Source organism: Erithacus rubecula, assembly GCF_903797595.1.
Source record: "Erithacus rubecula genome assembly, chromosome: 5".
Lineage (NCBI taxonomy): Eukaryota > Metazoa > Chordata > Aves > Passeriformes > Muscicapidae > Erithacus > Erithacus rubecula.
This window is the reverse complement of record NC_136687.1, coordinates 54,993,786-55,011,031: the sequence shown is the minus strand read 5'-3', so window position 1 is coordinate 55,011,031 and position 17,246 is coordinate 54,993,786. Positions and strand designations below refer to the sequence as shown.

At 43.3% G+C, this 17,246-nt stretch overlaps 1 protein-coding gene across 2 annotated transcripts in view; it reads right to left on the bottom strand.

Moving 5' to 3' along the window:
- The window catches only part of AFF1 (ALF transcription elongation factor 1), a 67,188-nt gene that overhangs the window by 43,969 nt on the left and 5,973 nt on the right, over window positions 1-17,246 (bottom strand). For both annotated transcript variants that reach the window (XM_079307231.1, XM_079307232.1), the window contains exon 2: window positions 162-282. In XM_079307231.1, the coding sequence (XP_079163357.1) occupies window positions 162-282 (121 nt within the window). The remainder of the gene's footprint in view (window positions 1-161; window positions 283-17,246) is intronic.

Here is a 17,246-nt window from a genome sequence, read left to right as displayed (position 1 = left end):
AACACATATTCTGAGGAACTGAAATCAAGCACATGGGAAGATGCTGTGCTCCTATTTATCATGCTCAAGTCTGCTACACCCTAGGCAGAGCCACAGCTCTCCTCTTGCACCCCCAACCCTCTTTCCTCCTCTCCCCCTCCCCCCATACGCCGTACCATTACCTTGTAGGGTTCTGCAAAGAGGGGAGTCTTCTCTGAGAACTGTTTTTTGTCTTCCAGAGCCTCCTGACTCCGTCTCTCTTTCTCTCGAATCCGCAGCAAGTTTCTGTCCTCATTGCACAAGCTTCAGGAAGGAAAGGAAGGAAGATTAACATTGTACACAGTGTTATCAACAAGCATCTACTTTGTACAAAAACCCTGGCTTCAGACAATAGCGTACATCCAGAATGAAAACAATTGGAAGTAATTTGGAAATCCATGGGATGGTTACAGCTGACAAATCGGTTACACCAAGAATTTGCTGCACAATACAGTAATGTGGCACACAAGGTACATGCATACTTCTCAGTGATTTCTACTCCTGATACCATCCTTCAAGAACAGTGGGAAGGAAAACGCTATCCATCCATTTCATTGTGAAACAAATTGAGGAGCAGTCAGTGGGGGTGACAAGCACACCAGCTGGCAAATCCATTTACAACAATAAGTGTGAAAAACTACCATTCTTGTTCTTCAGACTTCCACCCCACCTCTTCACCCAGGAGTAAAAGAAAATCCATTATTTTGAAGGTGTTGCCACTTTCAAAGAATGAACTTTGACTACTCGGCAAAAAACAAGGCAAAGCTACTTGGCAATAAACAGGCTTGAAAGCTGCTCACCAGGAAACCCATGTAGCTGCATTTAAAGCAATCACACAAACTTATTTAGTGAGGTCTCAAGAACTCAGAAAACACCAGGTCAAACTCCCCTGCTCCTCCTCAACCACATCTGCATGCACACAACTCTACCAGCTCCACACCGAAACACCAATAAACCTGTGTCACATGCACAGCAGAAAGACTTCATGGAAAACCAGATCCTTCAAACTACACCTTGCCTGTGAAATTCTACTGCAAAACAAGGGAATCTCCTGCTCTAATCTTTATAGACATTGGGGAAGGAAAAGCATGCAGGCATCTCTTTCCTGTCCTACTTCTACTCTACTGCACAGTCTACTGTATATGTAGAATTCCTACATTCTTCTTCATACTCACAAATTTTCAGGTGCCCACTTTGCAAGGGAAGAGCCTTATTCTCCCCACCAGTAACATCTTCCCAAATACTACAACAATAGCCACCCACTGAAAGTTTAATCATCCCTCGGGGAGAGGCAGAGGACTGCCTTTGCTGTAGCAGTTAACCAAGAGGTCTGACTGCTGCAGAAGGGCCTTCCTGACTCAATGGGAGCTCTGGAAAATGATGCTGACAGATGGCAAATTTCTTTATATGGAACTGCAGTAAGGATGTACTTGTACCACTAAGGCAGAAAAATATATGCAGGGGTTAGACTGTGCACATTTAGCATAGTTTCCAACTTTGCCAGTGCCAAATTGTTTCCAAATATAGCAGAACAGAAGTGTCCAGTAATATATATGTACCCTACTCCTACAAATAATTTTAAATGTGCATAAAAGAAAAAAGAAGAAAGCAGGAATCACAGACCACTGCTTCAGTAAATACATACAATCCTTCTGTAATAAACTGTACCATTTCCCCTGTGCATCTGATGTCATTTTGCATGTCATCAATTTCCTATCTATAAGCAATTAGTTGGGCAGTTGCACTGTGTGCGCCAGAAAAGCTTTGTGCAGTCAGGTGTGGGAAACACCAAGAGCAAAACACAAAAACTTAGGAAAAATTATAAGGCAATCTTAGTTATATCTACTATCTGAAATTGTATGCTGGTAAATTATTTTTTAACTGAATGTGTTTCACAAAAAGGCAGGCCACATATTATGACCCTGAAAATTGCTTTTTACTAAAACACTGTGCTGACATCCATGTGGATTACGGATGTCCTTCTATTTCTAGGCTGGCAAGCACCCAAACTCAGAGTAATCAAGTTGTTTTGCTCAGAGGTTCGGATCACGTTCAAATAAAAGGAAAACCCTAAACCACTGGAGTCTCTCACACCAATAATATTTATGCTGAGAAGTAGCTATGTTTCCTATATGCACCCCGACACTGAATGTAAAAGATCTTACGTGCTGCTTGCTGCAAAGACAGCAGCTGTAATACCTCTAAAGGCCTTTTCTTTCCCTGAACCTTCCTTGACCCCAAGCTCTCTTCCCAGCAATAAATTCTTTCTAAAGAGTGTGAGGGGGGGCAGAGGGGAAGGGCAGGGACGCTATTTGCCACAGTGCCAGCTCCTGAAGGTTTTAGAGGAGACAAAGGTGCTGCTCGGGAGCATCCCAGCGCACACGGGTGCTCGCACGTACGGAGTGCAGGGCAGTGCTCAGCGAGGTCAACCTTCACACCCTGCCAGGGTACAGTGGACATGCTGGCCATGTACAGCCCTGCTGCCAGGCCAGGGCTCATTCCCCTCCCCTCTGCTGCTCAGGATCGCCATCCACCCTCTGCCCCGTTGTCTGCATCGGGTCAATGCGATTTGCATTCCGAGTTTTCTTCCAATTTCATTGAACAGAAAGAGCTACCGTTTCAAAAGCAGAAGGATAAAGGGGAAAAAACACTAAGTAGCTACTTATTTAATAATGCCATTGAAAGCAGCAGCCTTCCTTCTCTGAGCTGCAGACAAGACCTTAAACTACCTGAAGATAAGAGCTAAAACCCCTTCCAATTCTATTTTATCTATAGGTGTCATAAAAACCCTTTGAAAACCTGGGCTACGCTGTAACTCACACGGCACTACCCTAAGGTCAAGAGTCAGGAAGGCAGGCAGAAAGGCTCCGAGAGCCACGGCCAGCTCAGGCCCTGTGTGGCCCCGTGCCAAGGGGACAGGAGGTCTCCACGTCCTGCCAGGCGCCAGCAAGGAAACGCGTGCGGCGCCGCCGCCTGCCAGGCTCCGCACGGCTCCCCGAGCCCTCGCAGCCACTGCCCAGCTGCAGGAATAACCCAATCCTGCCCTTCAGCAGCCTCTGCACACTGCAGCTTTGGTATTCCAACTGTCCTAGAATGAGAACTCAGGACAAACCCCAAAACCACCCCCAAGCTCTTCCTTACTTGTTTGCGGAAATGCTTTGGGAAACTTGGCACCAAGCAAGCACACAGGGCTTGGGAGTTGGGGGATACATGCACAAATCACCCCCACAAAAAAAACCCCAAATTGTGCCTTGATACAGACTGAAACAGAGAATTCTGTTAGCCTCAAAGCAGCCCTAGGTGAGGCACTGCACTAGCTCCCATAATAAGGGATTTGGTTCAGGAAGTTCAGCAGAGCACACACCCTGACCTGCAACTTCATCCAGACTCGGGTCTGTAACAGAAGCCATAAAATACCAACGTGCTCTGAAGCTGCACTCAGTGACATGCCAACCCTTACTACATAGGTTCAAATGCTGATATGTGACAATCCAGGCCATGACAACATTTTCAAAAAATAGACTGGTGCAGGAAGACATTCTGTCTCTTCTGTTCCATTTGTTCTCCAAATGAAAACAAAAATCTGCTTTAATTATAATAAGATCTAGTGCTGACTCCCAAATGGAATTAATCAGGAGCAAGGAAGAGAGGTGGAGAAAGTCTAAAAAGCAAACATAAAGAAAACATTAACTTCCCTCTCAACATGCAGAGCCTCTTCCTCTGAAACACAATATTTCATTTTAGTACAACTGCAGCAAAGTACAAATTTATTGACTCTCTTTTGTCATTAAAATTGAGTCTTTTTCTAAGGTGAGAAACTGCTGATCATGACAGAGACATATTTTTGCTTAAGGCAAGACACATAATCCCCCAAGACAATTCAACAGAGATCACAAGAATGCATCACAACAGCCTCACTGCAGCACGTTGGCTCTGTTCCTATTAAAATCTGCACAGAAGAACTGCCACCAATTTATAGAGCCAAGATCACATCTGCAAAGATTAAATATGCAGTTTCATTCATCAGCTTGAAAAGAAATGTGGATAAAGGCATGGCACAGAAAGTTCCTGAGCATCACAGCTGAGCTCAGCTCTCACACTGGTATCATCTACACAGCCTGACAGTGACTGCAACACGAGCAGATGCAAGGACAACACTACAGTTAATACCAAACAGCATCAAAAACTCCTCATCCCAACCTTTGCTTCCTTTCCTTTATGGAAACATTGACAAGTTGTGACTTGCTGAATTTTTTAAGTTCTGTTTCACATCAAACATTATTTCTCAGAAAATACACAGTTTGAACATACACAAGTGATAAGAGAAAAACATAGGGCAGAAGTACAACAGATGGTACAGTTAGTCAATAATTTTCTGCATCATCATCAATCAGCTTTGGTACATGCTTCCCAAAAAATACATATCTTCACACTGAAGTGACAGGAATTGGAATTAGCTTTTCAACATTCTGCTTCCTTGAGTTCCATCAACTCATCTCATCTATCCAGCCCTGCTTACTGACTGTATGACAGGGGCATCAGATCCACTGAGCAAGAGATCAAGGCCTCACAGCCCACCTGTTTATCTACAATGATGGCAAAAAACCTCCTCTCAAATACTTCTGAGCAGAAAAACTGTTCCAAGAAAATGCAGCACTGCTGCAACCTTCCTTCAAAGCATATGGAAAAATGATCCTGGATACAACTCTTCTAATGTTTTAAATACAGAGCCCTCTAGGTTACACATTAAAAAAAAAAAAAAAAAAAGAGAGGCTGGGATGTTGTAACATCCTTCTGTTGTGGCAGAAGGGAACTGCCACTTTGCTTAAGCAGAATCTAAGTTGGCTTTTGCCAGAAAAAAAAAAAAGTTCGACTTTTGTAACATTAATCATCTTCTCACTCAGCCTCTCCTATGGTAATCTTTGGGTTCAAATTCTTACTTATTTGTTTCCTCCCACTGTTGCCAAGTTTAAAATTATATTCATTACTCAGCCATTAAAAGGCTTTTGCTTCCTTTCAGCATCAATAGGCCTTTGATCATCAAGCAGTTCCCAGGAGTAAGCCTGATCTTTTCCTAAAGAACTGAGCCCCTGCAGCGCCCAGCGACTTTAGCAGGAACTGGGAACTCTCAGATGTTCTTCAAACATGACAGATCCTTCATAGACTGAGCCTAAACCCCAGTGCAAATGGCTATGCACTTAAAAACACACTCCCAAGATTTTTCAGCCTGTGGTCCACAAACCAACCAAAGTCTCAAAAGAGGAAAAGGCAGATTTGTCAAAAGATGCAAATAAATGACAGTACAACCTCTTTTGTGCCTACTCAAGAAAGGCAAACAAGTGAAAAGTTTATGACTTGGACTTTCCCTCACACCCTGAAATGTTTAAAATCTAACTATTCTTTAGTTATAAACTGCCACATGCAACAGCAACTTAGGAAATCTGGAAAAATGTGACAATTACAGAGCACTACGTAACTACAGTGCAATAGCCAAAGACCTGAACAAACCAAGAGGCAGCATCTGCACTTGTGATGCTACAGAAATGAAGTCTCTAAAGTAACCCAGGCTTTCAGCCTCTCCCCATGGAGGTGACGTTAATAGAACAGAAAAGGTGTTAATTATAAGTTAGACGGGGAACACGAAAGCTGTCATTCTCCATCTAAATGCAAATATACTAGGAGGGCTTTTAAGAAGGTGTGATTGTGTGAAGTGTAATTACAAGGAAAGCAGACAAGGAGCTGATGAATTTAAGGCTTTGTTTGTTCTGGATGTGGCAGGCAAAGCAGGAAATGTGAAAAATCTAAATCACCGGGTATGTGCAATGAAAAACCCTGACCACTTCGCCTCTGCAAGGCGTTCTGTACTCGGCAGTCTCAGGCACACATCCCAGGATTACCCCCAGCCACGTGAGTGGCCTGACTGCCATTCAGCCCTGAAGGCATGCGTGTCTTTGTGGGTAGGTGAGTCAAGATCTGCAACTCAAGTGCTATTTCAGTGACCGGGTATGCAAGAAAGAGTCAATCAAAGCTGCTGGCGCCTTGGCTGATGGAGCAGCTCAAGAAGGGCAGCCTCGGATGGGACATGAGCCCAGGACGAGTTCCCCAGATTTTAAGAGCCCTCTCATAGCTGCATCACCAGGCAGCCTTGATTGCGGCGACCCAACCGTGACAAGGCTGAGCTTCCATGTGAGCAGCTTTTGCAGGCAAGACGAGCCCATCCATGTCCCTTCTCACTTCATCAGCAAGCATCAAAAAGTTAGCTTTGTCAGGATACAGATAAGACAGTTGCCCAAATGGGTTTACTTTGCAGAGGTGACAGTGAAAAATAAGTTATTCTAAACTTCAGTCTGTATCAAAATGGGGGGCTTCAGTTTGCCTCTAACTCATCTACAGTGCTCTGCTGCACAGCTGAGCAAACATTTCCAAGCAGCCCCAAGTGCCGCCTCCCAGGGAGAGCTCTCAGACCCCGGGCCAATCTGGTCGGGCTCAGCTGGTACACCCAGATCCCTCTGACAGCGTGCTACATCCTGGCTTTGTCTGAGAATCCGCTTCTATGGAGAAGCTGCATTCCCTACCGAGCAGATCCTGCTCCAACAGAGAGGTGACTGTGACTCACCCGCGATTGCCTCAGAAGTGACCTTTTCCCATTTTTATGGATTTAAAAGTCAGCTACAGTCACGAAGTCTCTCATCCACAAAATGCAACCTGGCACTATTCCTGACTTGCCACAGGGATGCTGGTACAGCAAGGTCACCAGCCCTGTGCCCCAGTCGCTGTTCCAGCAGCACCTGGAGCTTGCTGTGAGCTGGATTTTTACCCTTAATGAAAACAGAGGTAAAGCACTTGGCAACTGCCATCAACTGGGCATGTAGACTTGAACTCACACGTGGCCATGTCAGAGTAGCACAGTAGCAGTTTGGATTAAGTCAGTGTTCAGGTAGTAGGCAGGCAGCAAGAAAAATTAAGGTGAGCAGACCCATTAGAGACTCAGCTTGACATGTTCTGCTCTCCACCAGGATTAACCTCTCATTGCTTGTGAATGGACTGCCCTGCAGCATTACTCCCTCCCACAATGTTTCTTCCTCTTGATTATCTACATGTCACTTACAATAAAAAACATCATGCAATTGTTTAAGTCAGCCTGAGACATAAACAAATTTAACTCATTGTCTTACAAACCCCAGCTCAGAAAAGTTATGTGACTGAAGTAAAATTAGTGGAAGAGTGCCAAATCTCAAGTTTTGTTAAGCTAGATCTTCCAACACTCCACTTCAGTGCCTGGCTTCAGCTGTTATCTGTAAGCCAAATCTTTCTGGCAGGGCTGTTTAAATCAGCTGCATGAGCACAGGAGCAGGGTAACCACCACGTGGTGAGCAGCAGCCCTTTCAGAGCACGTACATGTGTGCACAACTGCCCAGCACAGGGAGAAGGTGTTCCCCAGTGGAAACACAGATGCATGACACTGATATTTTATTAACTCACCCACCACTAGCAAAGTATCACTGTCTCTAACACTGACAAGGCATACCTGAATAGTCAGAAGTGCTGCCCGAGTAGTCCAAAGGCTTTCTTCACTGAAGTGGGGCATGAAATCTCCCACTGTACCCATCTGTCTCTGAATTCCTCATCTCAATGGCAGAAATCCAGTACCTGGGATGAACTGTTGTAGGCTTGCCTGGGAAAATGCATAGGGTACAACCTACATTCTACCTTACATAAAACCTATCCTGCCTGTTAATTTGCTTTTGCCTTGAAATACCTTTTGTACTGCTCTTGTTGTTCAGTAAAATCAATAGGTTTAAAAGCAGCAAGAGAACTGTGCATCTGCAGTAATAATGCATAAAAAGGAGAACGTCAAAATGAAATCAGGTTTTTACTTCTTTAAAGTATGCTCTAAAACAAAGTCTTCACTGGCAAATCATGAGAGATTTGGTAAAAAGGCTGTTGCAAACTAGTACTATTGAAAGGGAGCTAAATAATTAGGAGATCAAGAAAAAACATTTTTACCTTTAATATTAATTTCCTAGATCTATTTTAATTCATTCTTTCACACAATTGCAACATTTTGATTCACACACATTTCGATCTTAGTGGTTATAGGAAATTAAACCATGCTGGTTTACATCTACTGTTTCTTCCCACCCAATATCCAAACATTTCATTCCTGATGTAGCACAGAAGTACTGAGTCAAGCAAAGCCCAATGATCTCCTCCAACCCAGTTACAGTTTCTCCAGCAACCTCCTAAAAATGATAAGCCTTTGAAAGAACACTCAGTTAAAAAGCCTTAAGATAAAAAGCAAGTTACAGCAATGTGAAAAAAGAAAAACAACAATCCAGGTGATATCAACTGTTAAATTTCAGAAAACTAAAGTTTAAATTTTCACATAAATAATTTTGCAAGTTAAAGATTCAAGTCTTACAGTCTTTTTTACTACCTTAGTTCTTTGAGAGGCTACTGAAATGTGTACTGCACGTGCAGGAAGGCAAATGCAGTAAATTTTGTATTTTAGGACTACATTAAAATTATTCAAGTGGACATGCCTTTTGTTCATTGGTTTTATAGAATTTCCTAAATGCCACTAAACCCTCCCAACATTATTGTTCTCCACTACAGTAAAAAAAAGAATTTCAAGAAGATACACAGCTAGTAGAAGAAAACCCGAGATGTTTAGTGAGCAGCTCCTTCATGGGTGTGCATTTTAAATCCCTTCTCACAACACTTCTCCTCACACAGCTACCATCCCTGAACATCTGGCCACATGAATATGCCCCTGGTTTTTCCCCGGGAGCCTGCTAACATCTGACCTTGTCCATGTTCAGCCAAGCAGCTCCTGTCCCATTAATTACTCTGCCATGCAGTCCACAGGTACCACAACATACACATAATGCCATATTCTCACTTCACACACAGCTCAGTTTAGCTTGGTTCCCTTCAGCCATCCCCAAGCTCCCATTTATTAATGACCCTGACTTCATCCAGTTTGCTGTAAATGCTGCCAGACAGCTTGCAGGGCTGGCAGTGAGACCTCTGCAGAGCCCAAGAGCCTTTCACCTCAGATTTCCTGCACAGCCTGAAGGGTCCTCCTTTCTTCCCTCTGTGACCATCCCAGCTGAGGGCCAGCACAGGCTCCTGGAGCTGACAGCTCAGTGCAGCTCAAAGCCCAGCCTGTAAAATGTAACAGCAGCCTGAGAATTTGCTCCTTTCCCGACTGCAAGCTGTTCAAAGAATTAACTCCACATCAAATGCTATCAGTGGTTTAATTTGCTGTGAGGCATATCAAAGTAAGACCTGCAAAGATGAGCATTTCAAACTGTCTCAGAAATATGGATATGTGCAACTCTGCCTCCTGAATCTTTAATTTCCTGCAACCTATTAAACACAAGAGCAACTTTATAACATTTCTTGTCAAACACTCTCATTGTAAATCCTTCCCAAACAACTGAGCAAATCAAATATAACATGCTAAGAACAGGATAGTACTGTAACTAAATTGAGATTCAGAAAAATTTTAAAATATGAAAGAGATTAATTCTTTCATACTTTCATAGGAATTAGCAGCAAGCACATCATGCATGAAAGAAAGTTTGCTATCCTTTTGAGTTTTTCGCTTACATAACAGTATGTACCAAGTAACAGGTTGGACAAGTCTTATCTGCATAGCAAGGACTACGTAGAAGCATAACAAGATTAGCAATGTTTGTTAAAAAGATCTGTTTATATGCTGAAAAGCCTATTTAAAAACCTTTCCTGCATTCTCTGCCAGACTCTAGTTATTCAAGAAGTATCTTCTAATTTTTTTTTTAATCTATACACAGAAGGGCCTGCTAACTTTCCTATGGTTTTTATCTGTTTTTCAATTTTATTAAGAGGTGCACATGCTCTGTAGCCGACTACCTCTCTGTGCTGGAGTTTCAAACTGCAATCGAACCGTCAGCCTGAACAAAGCATCTCATTGTCATTCCAAAAGAACTTGGCAAGTGTTCAATCTAAGCGAGAGCAATAATCCATGACAGGGTGCATTAGGCAGGTACTGATGCATGCCTAATGCACACTGCAAAGCATATACCTCTCCAAAATACACTCTGAAGTATCTTATCTTTCCTTTTTCCTGCTTTTTAAGAATATTTACACAAGCTGTTACTTTCAGCAACTACAAAAAGCTATCCCCTTAAAGAACAATAACAAAATGGATACAAATACTTTCCCCCTTCAATTCTGTATGCAATTATTCAACATCTTTCTGATTTTCCAATTAAAAACCAAAAAAAAAACCCCCAAACAAACAACAACAACAAAAACCCCAAACCAAAACAAACACAAACCACATTTTCATCATATCATCTGCACCTCTGTTCAAAAAGCACCAATTTTGCCTTGGTACTGGAAGCAGGCTGAGAAAGTGCCCAGCTCCACCATCATTAGCCACACTTGCGTGCAGGCAGTGGGAACATCACCCTCTGGCTCGGACCTAAAGCAACAGGCAGCTCCCGTTCCCACGGGACAGCAGCAGGGCTTTGGCAGTGCCAAGGCCACTGCAAACACTGGAAATCTCTCAGCTGCCTGCTGCTGGGTCTGCATCTGTGTGCACCAGGCAGGGGCATGTCCCAGGCATGCCAAGAAAGGCTTGAGCAGCACAGGGGCTTCTGCACGCAGGTGAAATCAGGCAGCACCAGGAATCCAGGCACTAAATCTTGGCAAAGGGGAGTTCTGGTGGGAATCATCCAAAGCACTTACCTTGCCTCCGTGAGCACGTGCCCCTAGAGAACACGCTCCCTGCTAACCATGCCCTGTTCTGGAGAGCACACAGCTGTACACCAAATCAACAGCCAGCTCAATAACCAGCTAACAGCTGTTTCACCTGCTGCTGCCGAACACAGGTGAGGTATCTGAAGGATGGACACAGTTTCTCTAAGGACTAATGTATCTTGAAAGGCTTGCAGCAATACCAAAAAATGATAGTGTCAATGTGCCTCTGAGCACATCTCCTTGGCTGCTTAAAAACACGAGGTATTTTTTGTGAAGCACGTAACACAGCAAACCCCATGATTTTTACAGGGAGGCAGAGGGACAATGCATTTTCTAGCTGAAATAGCAAACTACTACATACTAGGAGTTATCTGCCAATAATTGGGTAATGTGCTGATTAATACTTTTTCTGGGTTGCCTAAGGACACTGCATGCATGAGTATCTCGCCACTATTAATTAATCACTCTTTGTGCTTTTATCCTGGTAGAATTTACGTGTTGCACACAGTGAATACCCTGAATGAGGCAATTTCTACCTCCAAAAGCACTTACTATTGTCAGTTTATTTGCCCTGCTTAGCCCGATGCTCAGATTGGCAATAAATCATCATTCTTAGCAGCTGAGGTGTTTAGTGTCTTTCATTCAATATTCTTTCCTCCTGCTGTTCCCCCTGGAAGTACAGTAATCATGTGCTGAATAGTCATTTACAGCACTGCAATTAAGAGATTATTCCATTAGGCTTTGTATTTCTATCCGGTTTTATGTTTCCATTAAAAGCACTTTGTTAAACAATTGAGCAAACAACTTAATTCAACAGCAGGAGCCTCATGAGCTGATGCCTGTCAGGCAGAGCCCCAGTGAAGCAGCCCAGGATGGGCAGGAGGTGCTCATGGGTGCACAGAGACCCTCCTCTTGGGCAGGATCCCAAAACCAGGGACAGGACACACGACTACAGATGGGCCAGTGTGGCATAAGCAATTGGGGGAGCAACTGCTGCCAAGAGATTGTGTGAAACTGGGGAAGAGTCACTGGCCAGTGAGTGGGTGCATTCCTCTGTGAACACAGCATCGTTTCTTGTGCCTCTAAGAGCAGAGCAAAAAATGTCAAGGAGGTTCTGATTCCATAAAAACTGACCACCTCTTCAAGGAGCATGACCTGACAGCCAAAGGAAGCCACATCTACCCAGGCAATGACTGTGGTGATTGCACACCAAGCTTGTGACCAAGGCTGGAAAATCACACCAAAGTGCCACAGAAATACACAGGAGTTTCACCAGGCACATCCAGCATTCTGTCCACGCAGTGATGACTCAGGGCACCTTCCAGGGAATAAATCACCTTCTCTGATAACGCCCTTCCAAGCCTCTGCCCTTACAAGTGGCAACAAGTGGCAACAGCCAACGAGTTTCTGTCCTCACACCATGGTGGCAATAGACTTGGAAGGAGAATGAATCAGCACTGCCTCTCCCTAGGGTTCCTCACCCCTGCCCTCCCACACATGTTCCCAACAATGCTCACTCCCTGCCCTCAGGATGAGGCAGGAGGTTTGTGCTTTGCTCACCGAGGGACAGAGCAGATGTCCTACAGTAACCACTGCACCGAGCTCCTGGAGAGGGTTTTACATTCTTACATGCAGGCTGCTGGACTCCTCCTCACCCCCTGACCATCTGCCCAGAGATACATCCAGTGCCAAGCACAAAAAGCCCCTTGAACAGCCTCCATCCAAGCAGAGGTCTTCCTGCTTCATCACAGGGATGCGCTGACTCAGGATTGCTTCACCTCTCTGTACTCCCTCGCTGGCCCCAAAATTCATTAATGAAACATCCACAAACAGAATGAGTAACACCCCAATAGCAGCTAACATCTCTCACAACCCAGGTAACATCCAGCCAGGTCATCTGTAGAAAGCTAGGTGTTTTCAAGAAAATGCAAGTTGATCATAGTAATTTGGAACCACAGGATGACATTCTCCACACACACTTTTTAACACATTTGGTAACTTTTTTCGCTTGCCCAATTGCCTGGTTACTGCCATGATAAACAAGGGCTGCAAAAGAATAAAATTCTGCAAAGCAAAACTTGCCATAAGTATTTCTGGAAGCCACTTTAAAAAAAGGGAGTAAGGAAAGAGTATCACTATTTATGCATTTTTCTATTCCTCTTGAAACTTTCATTAATCCTCAGAACAGCTCTTAGAATCCTTCCTAAATATCAAATTGTGCCTTAACTCCCCACTTTTTCACTTAATAGTCCTGCTTAGAAAAGTGGTGCTTGTAGCAATGCATACAACAGAGAAAGAACACATGAAATCTTAAGGTTAATATCCCTCACTTTTCTACATCTCTTTTTCTGTCATTCCTCGGTTTCAAGCTGTGAATCAGGAATCCATTTTGAGCGCTTGCTTATACACATGCAAAACCCATTCTCTGTAAATGCTCCAGGTCAAGAATTCTTTTTGAGCACAAGCTGAAGCAAAGCTCTTTACCAGAAACACCCTTTTGAAGTGGGCTTGAAAACTTGAAAGCCAAAGGAAACTAGAAAATTAGATACTGCCATAAATTCATCTTTTCAATGAGGTACAACATTGCTTTATAATACAGAGTTTAAGTCTCTCAAAATATATGGAAGGGGTAGACCAGCTGGAACCCAGTGTGCAAGCTGAAGGCTACAATTTGGCCCCTAATGAGGACAGCATAGAAAAACCCAGAGGATTTATCTTCTATGTTTTATTGGTATAAAATTTGGAGCAGCAGCTGTAACAACACCTTGCATGTTCACCCTGCTGAGCCCTGGCACATCAGTTCTCACCACTGCCTCAGCTTTCAGCACACCCTTGGCCAGCTGAACTCACACAAACCATTCGATCCTCCTCTGGTTTCCTACTTTCCATTGAGACTTCGCTGTGTGTAAGCAGGATCCCAGATCTGTATCTAGTCAGTGCCTGCAGCTCCCTTGCACTCCCATCTTATTTGCACTCACCCACGCAAAACAGAAGAGGAAGGGGTGAAAGAATAGTTCAAGGGCCTTCTAAGAAAACTGCATGGCTTAATTAAAGACCTTTTAAATGCATCTTATTAACCTCAGAAACTGCTCCTCGTTTTTCAGACCTCCCCCTCTCTAGGGGAAAGAAAGAACTATTGAACAAGTAAAACCGAATCATTATTCACTTGGCAGATTACTGTACACAAACAGCCTTTCAAGTTGTTACATTCAAGTAAACACAGCTTATATCAATATCATCTGTGCTTTTCTGTCATTAGGCTGCAGAGGGAGGAGGATGGCCCATTTTCAAGGAAGCAATTTTTACAAAGGAAACCATTAACTTGATGTTTAATCGATGCACAAAGGAACAGGGAAGTGAAGAAATTACCCAGAAGATGGGGTTGGGATGCAGAAAGAAGAGACTTTTCTTCACAATACCTTATTCTATATGGCATGTCTATCAGACTTTTTCCAGGGGAAGGGGGAATATTTTCAAATATCATTTCGATGTTTTCTCCTGCTATAGCTGAAAATAAGACCTTTTATCCTACTTTCTCCTGTTTTGACTAGCACAAATGACTGCCAAATCAGAAAAGTTACAGGAATAAGCACTATTAAGGGAGCTGAGTGGAAACACTCAGTACTGAACACAGGACCCTTGGCTGAAACACCATAAGCTCCATATATAAACTCTCTCTATAACTGAGTACAGCACAGATATCAAAGTCAGCTCCAGGTAAGAACTGAAACCACTGCATTTGGCCAATGTTCAGCCTAAAGGACAGAATGTCAACTAAATGCTCATTAGATTTAAAAATTAATCCAGACTGCATCTGGCTTTATAAGCACTACAAGAGTTGTGTGTGTGTATGATTTTGTTTTCCTTTGATTTGGGGTTTTTTGGTGGCGTTTGTTTAGTACACTTGGTTTCTCAGTTTTCACTCCCAAGTTCTCTCCCAAGTTGTTCAAATAGTAAAACAACATGAACACACACCAATACAGTTGCCAAACCAGATCCCAAGAAGGTTCTGGTTGCAATTGCCAGATGATGCAATAATTACAAACTGCTTTCATTTATTCAAGGATTACAGAAAGGAGGTTCTGGCTGTGAAACACACTGTACACTATATCAGGTGTCTATATTGCAAGAGGAAGAAACAGTAATAGGTTCCTTGCACATAAATTCAGTCTGTCCCTCCAAACATGCAGGAAACAGGGATGTGTAATGAGAGAAACCTATTTACTGTAATGCAGTTCATCCAGTTTACTTAACTGACTTGGAAAGAAAACACCCTTTCCAAATCATTAGGAACCAGACTGATTCACATGTTTAAGTAATGGAAGAACCAGTTTGGGAGCCAAGTTTTAATGTTATCAATTTCTGCAGACTGACAATTTCATCCATCTGTTTCACTCCACTGTGCTCCTACTCGTGCAGAGCTGCATGTCAGTGCACCATGGCACCAAACAACAGTACTACTCATCAGTGACATGCTCAGGTAGGTACAGAAATGCCACTTTGGGGCTGGCTCACCCAGATCCAAAACCAAGGCTGAACTCATCCCATCTGCCCACTAGGAGTTTGGAACCGGTTTGGAAGGAGGAGGGAACAATAGCAAAAAGTTAAAGGCATCCTCAGAGGGAAACTCTAGACTGAAGTTGCTAATGTTCTTCTCCCATCCTAGGCTAAACTCATTTTTATTACAAATAGAGAACTGCAAGGGAAACCTTTGTGCCACTTATTTCACTAAATGACCAACCCTTTTTTCATACATAAAACACTGAGTTACTGAATTTTTCTAAGTCAGCCAATTTAGGAGGTTATTTTGGTCTATTGTTCTCAATTCCTCATCATACAAGCCAACTTCTTTTCCTGCAGAACGCCATGGCAAAAGCACCCCACATCTCTGAATAATAGGTCTTATTATTATGGTGTTTCTAAAAGAAGATTATACCTTCTCAAAGAACAGCACACTATTTTACCTGTTTTTCTCTCTCCCAAATATGAGTGGTTACAGAGAATTTTCTTATGCTCTAGACCAGCAGTTTTTTTACCCCTGTAGTGCATTACACAGAACCAGGCATTCCCTCTATGGAAGGCAACAAACCCAGCTGAGCAGAGAGACCCTATTACCAGTTTGCTGAAGCCAGTCCATGTAAAACAGATTGGGGTTTGCAAACAGATAAAGATCACCCACAGTGTTCCAAAACCTCAGCAAAGTGATCACATTCCCTTTAAATATTAAGGCACTTGTTCATCTTGCTTCCAGAATGAAAGTTACAGAATATCACGCGTTAAATCAGAAACCCAAAATCAAACCAATGACCAATTCAAAGTTAACTGCTGGATAAAGCTGAGCACTGCTGCAGGGTCTCAGCAAAGAAGGGAGGCACAGTAGTCCAAAAGAGCTCTTTGGCCAACACAGCTTACACCCACCCCCCCAGAGCCACCCTCCCAGAAGCAGTGTGCCAGAAAAAGCAGCTTCTTCACCAGTATCACGCAGTTCACACTTGGGCCAACACAGTTATCTCACCTCTGCAGTGTATTTGTTGCCTTTTAGCTATGCCAGCACTTTTCACATTAAAACAGGTCTGCAGTGACAGACAGACATGGCAGCTTCCAGGTAGTAGCAATTCTAAGGGAGTCTTCTAAAAATCCAAGCAAAGCTCCCTGCTCTGCAGCACGGAGGGACAGACCAGGCTCTGTTTCTGTTAGCACATGCTGCTTTAGTAAAGTTATGAAGAAATAGCTCTCTAGACTGACAGCCTGTTCTCAGCAATGCCACAGGCTTACTGACATCAGGAAAACAACTTTTCCTAGAACAGCTTGTTCTGCTGAGGGCTGTAGGGACAGGGAAATGAGAAGCATGTCATCAAAGCACTTCTAAACTGCCAGAATATTCCCTGCCTTCAGATTAGGATGATTTTTCCAAAATAGCCTTAAGGGGGGCAGAGGGTTATTGAGAAATAGCTGCATACCAGTTACGAGGGAGAGTTTCTGAGCTGTGCTTGAAAAGATGAAATATCCCAGTAATATCTTTTTAAGCAAACCTTACAAACTGCAGAAGAACAAAAAGCCCAAAAGCAATTTCTTATCACATCTCCAGTTCTCCAGAGATATAAATACCCCTTTACTGCTCCACATTTGAATAACTCCTTTCCATTTCAGATGCCAGCAGACACCTGTATTTCAAAATGCAGCTCAGCTCAGGGAGGAGGCACGTGCACTGGAGCTCTCACACACTCCTCACATGCACACACCACCTGCTAACACCACTGTGCCATGAAGGAGCTGATCATACACTGCTGAGTACATCACTTGCTGATTACAGCTTACACACTATATGGCATCCTGAGAAGCAGAGATGTATGGAATAAAAATGCTACCATAGGCTTGAGAGTTTCCTCTTTTGTTTCTTTTTAAGAAGGGCTACTTCTTACTCATGTTTTGGTTGAACTAGTGATAGAGATGTTGTTTTTGTTGTTTGCTACTCATTA